Genomic DNA, 15211 nt, shown 5'->3' with positions numbered 1-15211 from the left:
CTTTGGGACCTGGCGGCAAAGGCTCTTTGCTTCGTTGTTGGAGGTATTTGAAGATGAGGTAGGTTGTGAACGCTAAGGCGCTGAAATAAAGAATGGATGCTCCGGTCATTGTGATGATTGTGAAAGGTAATAGGATGTTTTCGTCACACAATTTGAGAACAAGAGGATTCAAGACGTATTTATAGATATGTCCTTCACAAAACGCTCCTCTACGTTATATTGAAGCTGACATGCTGTTGAAGGCTTGATCCTGGCAAGTGTCATTCTTGAGTATCATTGCGGGGCGTCGCGCACTCAGAGACGTTTGATTGGTCAGATACTCACCAAACAGTGATAACCATATAATGCTGAAGGATTCTTTAAAACTTGGCGTGAACCCTGCTTACTCTTATGTGCCCCAGGTAGGGACGAAATTATTAGGTTAGCCCATGCAACCCGAACTAGAGTTATAAGGATGTGTATGTTCGTACCCTACGACGTACGAGGCCAACTCGTCCTAATCAGCTTGCACAGTACAGTACTGCGAAGTCAACCTCACAGCGTGGTGATTGTCACGCGAACTCTTGGCTACAATCTGTGTCCCCATGCCTTCCAAGTCAGTATAACAGATACTCCAGGAAACATCAAAGGCAAATTTAACTCGATTATGTTCTATACATCTGACATCTTTGCTTTCGAGGTCCTGCTGTCTTCAGCCTGTTGCCTCAACTATCATGAAGAAAGCAACCCATTCCATGTGGTAAAACCAGCTCTGCGAACCCTACAGGTCTACTCTAACAACCGCAGTAGTTAATGAAAGCAATACCAAAACTGCCGATTCCATGCCCCCATTTATGCCGCACTGAACTCAAAGAAACCGGCCGTTCCTGCTACATTAGACAGGATCGTCCATGCCTTCAGACACGAGTGACTCGCCCAACCCCTCGAAACATCAGCGTCAACACTTGGCCTGCTGAACTTCGCCTCCATGGATACACCCCCGCCATATCCTGCAGAACAGAAAGCCAAACCGGACGAACGACTTTGCGATGGTCATAGATTCGATCGTCACCCATGTCGAAATCAAACATCCAACAGATGGAGACACATAGTGAATAAACGTCAATCATCGTTGTATGTGGCTGAGAGCCAGGGACCAAGACCTCCGGTGCCATAAACATCTTGGTCCCCCTGATAACCTCCCGGTGGGGGGCAATTGTGGAGATGCCAAAGTCTGCAAGCCGGTAATGGATAGTGTCACCGATGCGGCGGTAGAGTATATTATGAGGTTTGACATCTCGGTGGATTATTCTGTTGGACGCAAGATAATCCAGGGCCTGCAGCATCTGATGGAACAGAGGGCGGCCGATGTTGTCTCCAACGTCGAACAAGCCTCTCGCTTGCGTAAACTCGTCGAGCTCTGCAAGTTCGCTCGCATCACCGTCCTGTAGCTCCATGACAAGGTAGAAGTGGTTAAACAACGTTTCGACCTGGAGGAACTCGATCACATGAGGCTGTTCACGTTAGTTCTGGGTTCAGTTCAAGAAGCGGATTCAAATATTCTTACATGATTCAAATCGGTGGTGAGTTCTCTTCTCGCCTCTCCTACTAAGCGATTGTGACGCTTCACTGAATCCGTGACCATCTTGATGACAACAAGGTGACCAGTAAGCACGTCGACGCCCTCGGTGACTCCTACGATAGGTGTGACTTTGATATCCTCTCGTGGGAGATATCGAGTTTCAAAGGGGACTGCAGGAATGCCATGGGGTTCCAAACGTCGGGTAGGGGGAATGCTTCGGAGTGTCATGTCTTGTCCAGTCCTGGAATGAAACCCGGCCTTGTCCGCCCAATCTTGCAGGTCGATCAGCTTGTTCATTTGCCACTTGATACGCCATGTCATCCAAGAATCGCTTGCTCTGTTGCCGAAATGAAGCATGATGTTTGTGGCAGACAGACAGATGACCAGGGCTCCAAATTTCTTGAACTCTCGGGAGTCCTTGGCCATGGTGCCAAAGGTCACACGGCAAGTCTGGCTAGGCGATTCATCGACAATCATAACCTCTCCAGTGTCCTTGTGAATCTGGAAGGAGCACTGGCTGTTGATAACGAAAGGCATATCGGCGAGCTTGATGTGTCCCTTTCGGCCAACTGTTGATGGATAGAGTCCATCGCAGCGATGGGGGTTGAACGTGACGTAGATCTCCTTGCGAGTTTTACGCTGCTTAGGTCGTTTGCAGAAGATCTCGTTGCGTTTGTCTTCCACGACCTTGACAGCGGCATCGTTCACTGGTGTGAGGGTAAAGACCACAGGACCAGCCATGTCGCGCTTGTGAGACGCCATGTTGAAGCCGTGAAGACGGAGTGGGAGACTGTGTTTGATTTTAGTCAATACGATACACTAGGGAAGATACTTGTGTGGATAGTGATGGGTTACAATTTGATCTGTTCTGTGCCTTGTAATGATCTTAGGGTTTCCGATGGTGTTGGGGACTTGGTTTTGAAATTTCAGTCGGCAGCATATTAGCACTTCCAGGATGGCAGATATTCTAGTTTGACGTGCATATCCATGGCTGGCAGTGCCAAGCAGGTGTCATTCCACTAAGCTGCAGGTCTTTCAACTAATAAGTTATCAATTTCCTGTGGGCACAAAACCACAGCCCCATTTCATTATTGTTTTCTTTATTTTGTGACGATGGCTTGATCCGCCAGTTCTTCCTTTCTTTCAATATCTTTGAGTACGAAGATAATTACAATGATATGCCATCAAGAAGTGTTCTGCCTCCAATTTTGAAGGCAGCTGAAAGGTTCGTGGCCTTTAATGGAAGTACAATGACGAACGATGACAATGATATTTCTTCGCCTTGTGCATAATTCATGTATGCCAGAAATCTTACTTATCATGATGGCTAGAATAACAATATAGAGTGTTTGTAGAGGCAAAATTGCCATTAAAGTTGTACCGACCACCAAATAGAATGTATATCGCAGGCACGAAACAGTACGATGAATGTTGCCCGACCTCCAGAATCTTGAATACAGAAATAATGACTCTATCAGAGAAATAATGTAAAGATGATAAACTGGTCTACTTTTTCCATCTCTTATGCTTCTAGTTGCCATCTTTTCTGACACCTTGAGTGCCGCCACTTGATTCATTTCTACATCGGAGAACAAAGACAAGACCCCTGATAGTAAGCCGTCGCCCAGCCTGAGAGTTGTATCGTGATTGAAAGAATACTAAATCATGACTACATGAGTGTTCTTTCAGTCCGATGTACCCCCCATGGATTGAACTTTCACTTACGGTAACAATGGTCATGAATGAAAGCGGTCCCGAGACGTGTCACTCCTTGGAGATGGAAGGAAATGATCAACATGTTAGTTAGATACGAGTCAATTACCCACAAGGCACAGTCTTTTCTCGCATATCTAAAGAATTAAAAAAGTGAAACGTTCAAGAAATTTGTTTAACAAAGTGTGATATTGTAAATGGATTCAATTATCTAATAGAGTAATCCAAGTCATTAAACTAGTGGTATCTTAACTAAAGCGATAGCAACTCTTGCACTCCTTAGGGAGTCACATCTTCTCAATATCCCGAGGAGCGTTGGTAGGCTCCTCGTGCTCATCGGCAACCTTGTTCTCAGTAGCATTGGGTTGGTATTCACCCTGGTACTCTGAGGCCTTGAGCATGTTCCACTTGTCTTCCTCGCCGTCGAGATGCTTGAACTGGAACCAGAAAGCAACACCACCGACAAAGGCAATGACAGCGACGATGACGTAGTTCCAGACGAGGAGAGGGTCGTCGGAGAGAGGTGTGAAAGCCTGGCCGATGGCGGAGGCAAAGGCGGACATGAAGAGGTTGACACTCATGACGAGGGACTTCATGTTCTCGGGGGCCTTGGAATAGGCGTATTCGTAAGAGGTAACGTTGGTGAAGATCTCACCGAGACCAATGAAGATGTAGGGAAGGCACTGAGCCCAGACGTTGATGTCGGCGGGGGCGCACTTCTCGCCAGTTGAGGGGTCCTTGCCGTTGGCATACTTGCCACAGGGGCTCTTCTGGTAGATGTAGTGTTGCATAACAGCAGAGGCGACCATGGCCAGGGCGGAGATCAAGAAACCAACTGTCATACGCTTGATGGGGGTGAAAGAGATACCCAGCTTGCGGAGACCGGGGTACAAAAGGTGATCAATGAGGGGGACCATGATGACGATAGAGATAGGGTTCAAGTTCTGAATAACATCGTTGGGAACACCGTTGAGAACCATGGTGGAGGCCTGAGTGGTCAGGTTACCGGTCATCTGGTTGTAAGCCAGATGGAAGACGGGCAGGTAGAGGAAGACCTTGCAGGCCAGGAGACCACGCTTGACTTCATCGACCCAGGCATCATCGTAGGTCATCCAAGAAGGGCGCTGGTCAACAGGAATCTGAGAAGGCTTGGCGTGCTCCCAGTTGGGTCGGAAAGCAGGGCTGCGCTTAGAGACGTAGAAGAACATCTTCAAGAACTTGGAAAGAACGGAACCAGTCGCAGGCTTGAGCTTGTACTTCTTCTTGTTGAGAGCAAGAACAATGGGGGCGATGAGGAAGAAGATGGTGGGGATGAAGAAGGCCAACCAGAAGGAGTGGTACTTCTCAACGTAGACCATGGCAATCTGACCGCAGACGGAACCGATGTTGATGGCGAGGTAGAAGTAGAGGAAGACACGGGTATTTGTCACGGCAGGATCGACAATGACTCGCTCGCCATTGCGGACCTCGACACGCATCTTGGTGTCCTCATTTTGATCAGCCAGGAGGGGAGAAACGTTGGCCTTGAAGAAACCAGTTCCGACACAGAGAGTGATGAGACCGACGATGAAAGCACCGAAAGCAGGGTCCTTGCGGACGATGACGTTGGGAGATGAAGCAGCAACCAGGATAGTGTGAGCGATGGTGGAGATGGCAATGGCGATGTGAAGGGTGACGAAACGACCGAGCTTGGCATCGGCAACCCAGGCACTATTTGCATGTTAGTGAGATTCACGAGATGAGACGTGACGAGATGTAACGTACCCGACAAGAGGCATGAGATAAGCGAAGAACTGGTTGAACAGAGAGATACCCTGAGCAGCCTTGGGACCCATGCCCAAAGCACCAGCCTGACCGCTAGGGTCAAGAGGAGCACCAGTGTTGGAACCAGGAGGAAGCTCCTGAGCGACAAAGTTGGTGTAGAGCACAGCGGAACCGTAGTAGGAGAAACGCTCGCAGGCCTCTACGAAGGCGATGGTGTACATGGCCCACTTGATCTTTCCAGAGACACGACGGAGCGTCTGAAGCTCCTCGTCAGTGGGAAGCTCATCGTCAGAGTCGGAGACGGAGCGGCGTGTGACGTCCATGGAGCCCTTGGCGGCGATCTGGGGGATGCCGTGAGTCTCGGGGTCCGCAAGCCCTGAGCGGGCGATGGCGTCGTTGTCGATAGGACCGGTGGAAGTCATGTTGACTTGAGTCCTGGTAGCAGTCTGTGGTGGGAAAGACTGTTGAAACGAAGGGGGTGAAACGAGATATCGAGGATGCCCTGAGGGAAAGGAAAGGCAGAAGTGGGAGGATAGGAGGGTTATATATCAGATGCAGGAATGGATGGGGTCATCCTGCTGCCCCCAGACTCGTTGGTGAATGTACATCTCCAATCCGACAGGACGGGCTTGGCCGTTGCCACCTTCCCTGGGGACTGGGACTGGGATGAAGTGACGATCCCAGCATGATAGTAGTTGGATGAGACCCCAGAGTTTCCACTTTTGACATTGACAAACAGTAGTCTATCAGCAGTAGAGTTAATGAGTGGAGACGGAGACCTTATCTTGGCTAGGACCAATTGTCGACCCCAGGACAAAAGTCCCCAAGGCCATGTAACAGAGGTTATGCCACATGCGGGGTCAAGGCCCGAGCACTAACGGACAAGGTAGGTAGATGTTCGGTCCTTTTGCCGATGTCTTATCGCCAAACAGGGAAGGTCGAGGTTTGGAGTCGGCCGATGGTCAATGGGCGGGAGTCGTTGGTTTTGAGGCTCGGGGCCAAGACGGCAGAGTCGCTGCTTGGCCATCTCTTGACATTTCTTGGTCTACCATCCCGGAGCAGTGGTTATATCCGAGCTGTGGTCGGTTCTCAGCTTTGTCTTCAGCTTTGTGCTTTATTCTCAGCTATGATGCAGAATAGAGTCCCGGCCTGTAGGTCTGGGTATACGACGGTGCATTGACGTAATAACATTATTTCGCAGCATGGTACATAGAAGCGTGGCGTAGATGTTGAGGTGCCGAGGCATGGACAAGAGTGTCGCCTTCCCCAAACTTACTGCCCTCTATTACCGCTTCGGAGCTGGGCGTCCTCCGGATCCGAACTGAATGTCTGGTCTCTTATTGGGTCGAGCCACCAGACTTTTGTTAGGGAGCGGCAATCTGTGGCTTGATGGTAGTGACCGTTTCAGCTGCCAAGAAAGTATTCGCCTTTGTTTAAGTTTTACTGGTTACTTTTGAAGAAAATGGCTTTCTCTTTACGTAGATCGTTCCTGGATGTGAGTGTTGCGATGGTGTTTACTCTCACAGACAAAATGATGAAAGTGGCTTGTGCATGTTACGTCCGTGTCTTGGCAGTGACATAGAAGGGGGAAACAGATTGTCGCGTGCTCTGAGGTGCTCTAGACTTGACTCGACGGCCGTGCTCATCATCGGGATGCCCCGATCAGAAATTGGAAGCCCACAATCGTTATGCGTCAATGTCTGAAATAATTCACTATCAAAAACTCATTCGTTGACGCGACAATTGAAGAGATAGCGCGACTCGCGCACATGCTGTTAGTCTTGTGGCTAATTTTGGTGCATCGTTATTGAGAATGTCGATTTATCTTGTTTGCCTCCTGATTTCTCAACTTCATGTAACGGTAACCTTCCTAAACCGGTTACGGCTGTTGCAGTGTTTCGGGAATACAGTGGGATGAGGGTTCTGTGGCGGCTTCCAACTTCTAACAGTGAGAATCACGATTGCCTGCGGGAACATCAAAGAGAATGAATGCGTCTAGCACTTCAAGATATGCACAGGCGAATCACTCTGCATTGAACCCAAACATTATGCAAATACATTCTCGTCACCCTAAACTAATCCACTGATAATGCCCCCCCGGAAATGGTACTCCAAAAAGGCCCAGTTCACCGCGTCTAATTAAGCTCGATTGGAGTCCTGTCAAATTTATCCCCACCAAATTAACATTGGATGCATCAGGATTTTCTTACCTCACGGATTCACCTTGAGCTGCCCCTTTTGGGCCCTCCTCCTACCAACAAGTTAAGCTTGTTGGACAAGGTTACTTGTTTGACTTTACCCTCCTACCGGTCGCGGTCTCGTGCGTTGCGGGGAAGCTGATTCAATTATGTAAGACCCCGTACTGATTGTCTGGGGGAAGAGGACCTTTTGCTTGCTGAGTGTCAAAAGAGTGACTGTTTCGTTGGCGTTTGGGAGCTATTTTCCAAGAACAGACGGTAGGCACGCGTGGCGTTTTTCCCCGTCGGAACTTTTGGAACAGAATCTTTTAGAGGTGAGAGAGGCCAGAGGTCTAGAGCCAAGACGGACTTTTTCGCGTTCCCAACAGTAACCCCTGCAATGAAACCCCCCGACAGTGCTACTACTACTGCTACCGCTGCCCACTACTGCTACCGCTGCCCACTACCCACAACCCACAACCAAAGGACCCTTTGTCTAGCGCCTCGGATTCTTCTTCTCGTTCTTCTGTTACAGTGGAGATTCGTATCTTGTGTTGCCCGCAATCCCCCATTGCATGCTTATGTGGCCAAATTTGTCAATCCCCAATCCCAATTTATCAAGTAACAGAAACAGGCTTCCCCCAGATTTCGCCATACTTTAATCTCAAGTCGCAACATTCACTCATAATTTCATGCTCGACACCTTGAAAATGTTGCGTAAATATTTATATTCTAAGCGACCTTCTATCCGCAGAGCCGCAGTGCAGCCAAGCAGAAGCTAACCTCCAGCAAGGCTTATCGTACTGTGAGCCAAGACGGGCGAATTCGATAGCGCTTTTTTCGGCCGACAGGCTTGTGATTCTAGAGCACGCAATTGTCCAGCCTTTCGGCTTTCGGCGGGACTTTTTCTTGGTCGTTTACCCTATCAACAAATACATAATCATGACCTGTTCCTTCGCTCCAATTCACTATCTTGGCATGCTAAATTGAATTGGTGGTCGACGGACTACGTAATCAACTCGTCGCCCATGTGATGACAGACACCGAATAGGCAGGTCTATCAGGTTATTAAACACTCCAACATGGTTATAACCCGCGCTTCATGTCAGCACTTACCACCAGATAAAGTACACATCCTTGAATAGATCGCATCCTAATAGACGAATCACATATACGGCATCGTATTGACCTGTCTGCCCGTCTGACCACTCGGTCCAGTCCATTCCAGGGGATCACCATCCCTGCCCCAGCCCGGATATCAATTGGGCCTAGAGACATCCCACTGTGACACGCGATGGGAAACTCATCCGCGGTACAGGGTATCACAGATAGGCAGGATTTGGTACACAGAGGTGCAGGAAGCCCCGTTGAATAGACACCATTTCGACCCAACCAGGTTAGCCATTGACTGCATCCATCCACGGGCATTCCAGGTCACTCCCACAGCCTCTATGGCCAGATCCTTCGATAACGAAGCTCTAGAATACTTGATCATCTTCTAAAATTTCTTATCATGGTTCGTTGTGTTGCATCGCGCAGCCCTACTGCACGGTCCGTTTATCGAGTTGTCACCCTAACATTGGTCATTCGGATGTTGATTTCCCATCACTCAAGCCATCCAAGATGTGATCCATGCTGCTGATATGTCTTGCCACTGACCTATCACTTTCTCTCCCCGTCACGATTCACGATCGTTTCTTAGATTCGGACTCATCAGAAGGACTCCTACGGACACAGAATCTCCGTCACATCACCGGGTACTCTGGGCGGTCTCGATGTAGCTATGACCATTGCCATAGTACTGATGACAATGACAGGGATTCGATTGAGCCAGTTGGGTAGCTGCTATTAACTGATCGACTCTAGAATTTTCGTCATGATTCCTTATCCATGAAACATCGACGATCACTACAGGATCATAACTGCGGACGACGCTTCAAGGACCAGAAGGTGTCAGCTGGTATCCGAATGGCCTATTGGATCTGCTCAAAACCTGAAACGATATGGACCACTCAGAAACCCCAACTATTTAGCCGGCATGAAGCAACCATACCAAGTCGATCACTTACAAGCATGCTGCACCAGTTCCATCTATGCTATTTCAAAACGTATTGCCTCTTAACAGATCATTTCACTGTCCATGCAGGATATGTTTTGTTGGCATCAGCTTGTTTAAAGTCAGTACAGGCACCATGTATGAAGGCTTTCTCCACGCTTGATAAAAATTTATTATTCATAGAATCATTTTGTTACCAAGGTTATACAATTCTACTCGGGAACCAATTTTAAAATCCCTAAGCGTTGGGATAACTAGAGTAGACGTCTCAGCCTTGTCTTGGGCTACCAAGATCGTAAAGTCAGAGAATGTGAGCTATGAAGTCATAGCCCAGCTTATTAAATTCGTCCCTCGCCCTCTCGCTGGTTAACTTTCTAAATCCTGCTCCCTATGGATAGGGACCAGGATTCTAAAATAGCAGAGAAATCGGCGCTGGATGTATGGATACGAGCGCCAAGTTCGTCCGGTCACTCCATCCCCTTGAGCGCCGCTACACGCCCGCGTAATCGTTTTCCCTACACAAGTATTCTTACATCAAGGCTTGGCATGGACAATTACGCTGCAGCTCCCGGATAAGTCTCGGCCGGTTTGGTACATGCTATCATGATCATAGAGCAATGAAATGGACGAAGTCATGTTTGTAGCAACAGCTGGACATGATATTCTTTATCCAGGTTCACAACTTGTATCAGGAAGGAAAGAAGGATAGCGGGGAATAAAAAAGCATATGGTCGTAGGTGCAACAGGGATTGGCTGGCGCAGTATCCCTTTGAGCACCCACCCGGAACGTCCTCAGTGAACTTGAACGACGGAAATGTCAGACGACTTCTAATCATGATGTGGGCCGGATTTCACAAATGTCCTACAGGGTAGACGAGACTGAATTGAGGAGTCTAGAGAAAGAGTGTTGGGCAGTTTTCACCAGGTACGCGTTATGATAATAGTCTGGCGCCTGGTAAGGATAAGGTTCTCACCAGTCAGCTATCAAGGATAGGTTGATGCTATCGCGGCATGCCCGCCGGGTGTGATACTTATGTTGCTGTCACTGACAAAGGCCCTTGTACCTGCACCTTCACTTCGTTAAAACACGTTTATGCTTCTTTTATTGCTAAGACTCTGCTTCAGTTGCAACTGGTCACTTACTACCATAGGCCCGACAATGCTCTTGCAATACATCTGACCTAGACACTGAATTCTGCAGTTTGAGAAGACCAACTGTAAATATGCAAAGTCATCCATAATATTAGTAGGTTCATTTAGCATCTAGGTTTAGACTCTTTGAGTATCTCTTTCCATACCCTAAAGCTTAAATACAGGCTGCCTTGTTGCAGTTATAACCATGGCCCGCGGTATAAGTTTAGACAAGTAGATTGAGATTCCAGTGCCCATAAAGCGAAATAAGGAAGGAGAGTTGAAAGAATTACTGATGGGGGTATCTATTCTACAATGTATCTACTGGAAAGTACTGGTAAGGAGGGATACGAAAGGTACCACGATGCACGAACTACGACTAGGATTTTACTTCAAATTAGAATGAACATACACATACCTCCTATCTATAGCATGACTTACATATTGATGTTATATATCGAGAGTGATACTTCACGATATCCATTAGAACTATTTTTAATTACATCGGTGATAAATGTTCACAGTAAAAGGTATGCTGGGCTAGTTAAAGCGAGCAGAACAGACTAGCGTTGCAGGATCAAGAAAGAAGTGGAGACTTAAAGGGTAATGTTAAGCATCATTTCAATGCCAGACTACCTACCTATTCTCTCCCCGGATTTGTATTGGTAGACATATGGAATGGCTGTCTATTCTCCATAGCTGAAGCGTTAACACAAGTTGGGAAGATAGGTCGGCAGTGCATCTCGTATAAAACAATTAATCTCGTATAAATTCAAGCTTAAAACGCCTTATATACGTTGAAATCTGACTCACGATGTCATTTATGGTGTTGATCAAACGTTACTTCGACCGCAATGGGCATACGCCGCAAGATGAATCCTTCGGTGTGACCTTTAGATGAGGCGCAGAGGTCGCTAAGCTTAATACGTCGTTGTCATTCGCTGGCCTTACAAGACCATTTCTGAGGGTGACAGAAAACAAATGCTCTGAGCTTAAGATAGCAGAAATAAACAGTAAGAGAGTCTGCAATAAACCAGCACAAGGTGACCAAGTAATTTCGCTTCTGCTAGCTGTAGGGACTGGGGTTTTCTAGCAGCCAGAGATCCCTGCTATGATCAATTTCCAGACCCATTCATCCGCCAATCATTTTGCCATCCGGTTAAATCGGCGTCAGGGGTAATCTTGGCAAGACACGATGTCGGTAACATAAATACCAAAAGGGTCGCGTCTTAAATTGTCATTTTTTTAGTATCATCATCACTCTATTGAATCAACACCTCATTTCACATCATGACTCGTCTACTCAACGCTTTGGTTCTTCTTGGTATGGCTGGTAGCCTTGTAGCTGGCCAGGCGTACGACCAAGAAAAGCAAAACAAGGACGCTACCTGCAATGTAAGTATCATTTGTACCACAAACGCATAGTCTCTCTAATATTTACATTTCTCAGAACAACTGCTTCTTCAAGTACTTTACAAACAAGTGTAATGAAGACAACAAGGCGTGCGTGTGCACCCTGAATGACATGCGAGAGAAGTTCTTTTGCTGTATTGCCGAGAACTGTGCCGATAATGTTCTGCCTGGTAAGTTTGAGATATCACCTGCTGTGCTATGTAGCGTCGACTAACCATGGAAACAGAGCAAATTGAGAGATCCGGTAATGATTGTGTCGCATGGAATCTTCCCTTCACATTCGACCCCGAGGCTGCTTGTGGTATCAAGCTGCCTACATCGTCCGATACGTCGTCCGAGGCTAGGTCTACTACTACAGTCGCCCGTGTCACGACTTCTAATGCCGTTACTACCACAGCAACTGGCACAGAGACGGAGACAACTGCTTCTGCTACCAAGTCTTTGGCGACAGACAAGACGACCGCCACATCTGAGCCTACACCTGTAGACAACGGTGCTTCGAATATGAAGGTGATTGGCGGCGCTATTGTGTTGCCTGTGTTGCTTGGACTCTTGTAATGGCATATGAAGATACGATGAATGAACGCGTGGACACCATTTTCTGGGTATGGCTGAGGGCTAATTTTATAAGTTTTATGTAATTTCTAATACATTTAGTACATGCTTACCTCTTCCTAGTACGCCTGTTGACCTATGTGACGTTACAATTTCCGCGTGATCACTTCAAAGTGTAACTAATGGTAAACAATACACTGTTAGCCAGTGTAATGACGCACAGAGTAGAAAAAGCAAAGGGGTCTTCCTCTGTCCGCTCTCACAGTACATTATAAAATGCATTGTAAAATACATGGACTGCTTGATGGACAGGGCATGAGCGCGTAGCACAAGAGCCTGATCAAACCGCCCAGTCCGTGGTGCAGAGAAGGAACCGTTGTATAACACATTACAGGGTTGTTTCAGTGAGCTCAGCCACCGAAGGAAGTGGTTCTTGGCCACTTCGGCACTCGCCAAGCCCTAATTTATTGCCGAACTGACGATGGAGCGTGCTTTCGAATCCTTCTTTTCCACAATAGGGCTGATCAACTGTTTCAACCTTGGAAGGATTTATGCCAAGGTTTCAAATGCTGTAATCATTGTAATTAGAGGTAGAAATGAGGCGAGTTTCCTTCTTCTGGGATGACAGAATGTTCAGATGAATTCAGTTGTATCTCAACATGGTGATGACTGAGGTTCAATTCAAGGAAGCACTTTAAAGCAAAGTCCCTAGATAATACAATATTCGTCACTTAGTAATGGGGTATTTTCGATTCTTTTCTCATGGTAATCGCATCTCGTCCATCTCTATCACAAAGCATAGCCTCATCTCTAAGTGGGTCAAGATCGTTGTGTCCATCGAAGGCAACTGAGAACAAATGGATAAGTCTAATCTAAAACCTTGATCCTTTGTCTATGCACAAATGATCAATTACCAATTAGAGTAAACCGTAATGCAACGACAAGCTGATCATCTCCACCGCATCCTTCAAATATCTCATCCTGAATCTCGACGCACGGCTCCTTTTGCGGGACGAGAGTCGGGAAATTGAATCCTTTGCGACGTCATGATTCATGTTGGTTTCCAGGGCAGTTTTACAATGAATCTTACACTCTGCAACATATATAGCTGGTTTGTTGCACTTCTAAAACTTCTCTCCGGCAGGCTATTCAGTCATATCACATTACACCTTGGGTTCCCAAATACTACTCTCATTCAACCAAGTATTGCTTTATCTACATTCTTTACATCATGAAGTCCAACGCCGCCATTCTGGCGCTTGTCGCTGTTGCAAGCGCTTCACCCATGTCCAAGAGACTGGATCCCGCTGCTTGGGACAAGAAAGAAACTCTTTGCAAAGGATGGGACGGGAATGGATGGGATACACGGACTCCCGAAGGCGTCGATAAGCTTTGGGAAGACTCAGGTGCTGGTGGACAACTCGACATGTTTATCCTCATGCAATGGGGTAAGTGACTCGGAGCTATCTCTTACCTGTAGAAGCTGACAACTACAGAACACGAGAACAACTGGCTCAAGAACGTCGAAAGCCAAGTCATGGATGGCACCAGTGGAAAGAGTGGTGCCGCTGGCTGCGGTGTCCTCGGGTCTCAATGCAAGCCTTTGAACGATATGAGCTGTGAGGACCAGTGGGACAAGTATGGCCAGGATACCATCATTGGCAAGAACTCGTACTGGATCTTCCAAGCTGCCAAGGGCGTACACGCCAAGTTCAACGAGCTTAAGAGGCAGCTCACTGATGAAACCCTTATTAGCAGTCTTCGAATCGGCCAAATGGTCAAGGACTTTGATGGTAGTGAGGACGATGCTGGTAATGTGTTGGGCTGGTTGGCTGCTGCATCGAGCATGGGTAATGCCGTCGGTGGGCTTGTCCCTGGTGCTGTAAGTTGAACTTCTTCGATATCCTGACTCTCGCTAACTTGGACAGGGCAATGGCTTTGCCGCCGGTTTCGGTATCTTGGGTGGAATCTTCTCCGGTCTTGCTAGCCAGAGCGAGGACGAGATTGACCAGAGCACCATCTCAGCCGCTCTCGCCGACGTCTTTGAGTCTGCCACCAAGAAGATCGAAGACACCCTCCGCATCGTTATGGGTGGAGGCACCGAAGATGAATACAATTCTCTTCCTGCCCCTAAGTGGGATACCTTCCAGTCCAAGATTACAAAGTTCTTCAACGGCGGATGGTTCCTCCTAGATGATGATGCTGCAGCTGTTAAAGTCGCCATTTCTTCCATCAGCAATAACATCAAGACAAAGGTCGCAAACGATGTGATGAAAGCTGCCAAGCTCCACCTTGTCGCCGACAAGCGCGATGGCTTCGGAAATCGCGAGGACTGTGGATACTCCACCGGCCGACAGTGGATGTCTCTCAAGGACGGCGAGGAATACTGCTTCTACATTATGCGCAACAACCCCAATAACAACCGTATCAAGGATTGGGTCGAGGCTGAAGAGGGCATCTACGAAAAGATGGCTGACTACGGCCTTGGTGACCGGGAGAAGTACTACCGTGCGGTTCTCGACTGTGCGCTTAGTGTTGCTGATGACATTGACGTTGGCAATCTGGCGTGGGGAGAGATTCCACAATGCTACTTCAACCTTCCTGCTGTGTTTATCGAGAAGGATAATAATGTCGGCTGTGGTGATCCTTTCTCTGACCCTGACTGTGCTTACGTCAAGGCTACTCCTATTGAGTAGTAATGTATTGAGTATGCAGTCTTGAATCCCTTTATAAAATATATTAGAAGCATTAATTAATGATGAGAGGATTGATAAGAAATAGAATTAATAAACTTGAAGGATCAAAATATTGCACATAAATTTGTAAAGAACGCTCTGATAA

At 47.4% G+C, this 15211-nt stretch overlaps 4 protein-coding genes across 4 annotated transcripts; 2 read left to right on the top strand and 2 right to left on the bottom strand.

Annotated features, from left to right (window-relative positions):
• Positions 1-874: 874 nt before the first annotated feature.
• On the bottom strand, positions 875-2323 carry FGSG_02838 (uncharacterized protein; the record flags this gene model as incomplete). Its single annotated transcript, XM_011324667.1, has 3 exons — positions 875-922; positions 1020-1493; positions 1547-2323. 3 exons carry the CDS (start codon positions 2321-2323, stop codon positions 875-877), a joined length of 1299 nt encoding a protein of 432 aa, XP_011322969.1.
• A 1162-nt stretch (positions 2324-3485) lies between these two features.
• On the bottom strand, positions 3486-5527 carry FGSG_02839 (uncharacterized protein). The gene is made up of 2 exons (XM_011324666.1): positions 5039-5527; positions 3486-4984 (listed from the first exon to the last, which is right to left on the bottom strand). The coding sequence occupies exons 1-2, from the start codon at positions 5458-5460 to the stop codon at positions 3562-3564; spliced, it is 1845 nt and encodes a 614-aa protein (XP_011322968.1). The 5' UTR covers positions 5461-5527; the 3' UTR covers positions 3486-3561.
• A 6165-nt stretch (positions 5528-11692) lies between these two features.
• FGSG_02840 (uncharacterized protein) lies at positions 11693-12373 on the top strand (the record flags this gene model as incomplete). Its single annotated transcript, XM_011324665.1, has 3 exons — positions 11693-11797; positions 11853-11985; positions 12042-12373. The coding sequence occupies 3 exons, from the start codon at positions 11693-11695 to the stop codon at positions 12371-12373; spliced, it is 570 nt and encodes a 189-aa protein (XP_011322967.1).
• A 1228-nt stretch (positions 12374-13601) lies between these two features.
• On the top strand, positions 13602-15066 carry FGSG_02841 (uncharacterized protein; the record flags this gene model as incomplete). The annotated part of the gene is made up of 3 exons (XM_011324664.1): positions 13602-13818; positions 13867-14252; positions 14299-15066. The coding sequence occupies 3 exons, from the start codon at positions 13602-13604 to the stop codon at positions 15064-15066; spliced, it is 1371 nt and encodes a 456-aa protein (XP_011322966.1).
• Positions 15067-15211: the final 145 nt, after the last annotated feature.

Source organism: Fusarium graminearum, chromosome 2 (assembly GCF_000240135.3).
Source record: "Fusarium graminearum PH-1 chromosome 2, whole genome shotgun sequence".
NCBI classification, from domain to species: domain Eukaryota; kingdom Fungi; phylum Ascomycota; class Sordariomycetes; order Hypocreales; family Nectriaceae; genus Fusarium; species Fusarium graminearum.
The sequence above is the reverse complement of the archived record's forward strand: the minus strand, read 5'-3'. Positions and strand labels throughout refer to the sequence as shown.

Excerpts from the sequence above, each read along its gene's own strand:
- FGSG_02839 (XM_011324666.1), bottom strand. The coding sequence starts at position 5,460 with ATGACTTCCACCGGTCCTATCGACAACGACGCCATCGCCCGCTCAGGG. Across the intron at positions 4,985-5,038 it reads TATCTCATGCCTCTTGTCGG|TGCCTGGGTTGCCGATGCCA; the intron begins GTACGTTACATC and ends ACATGCAAATAG.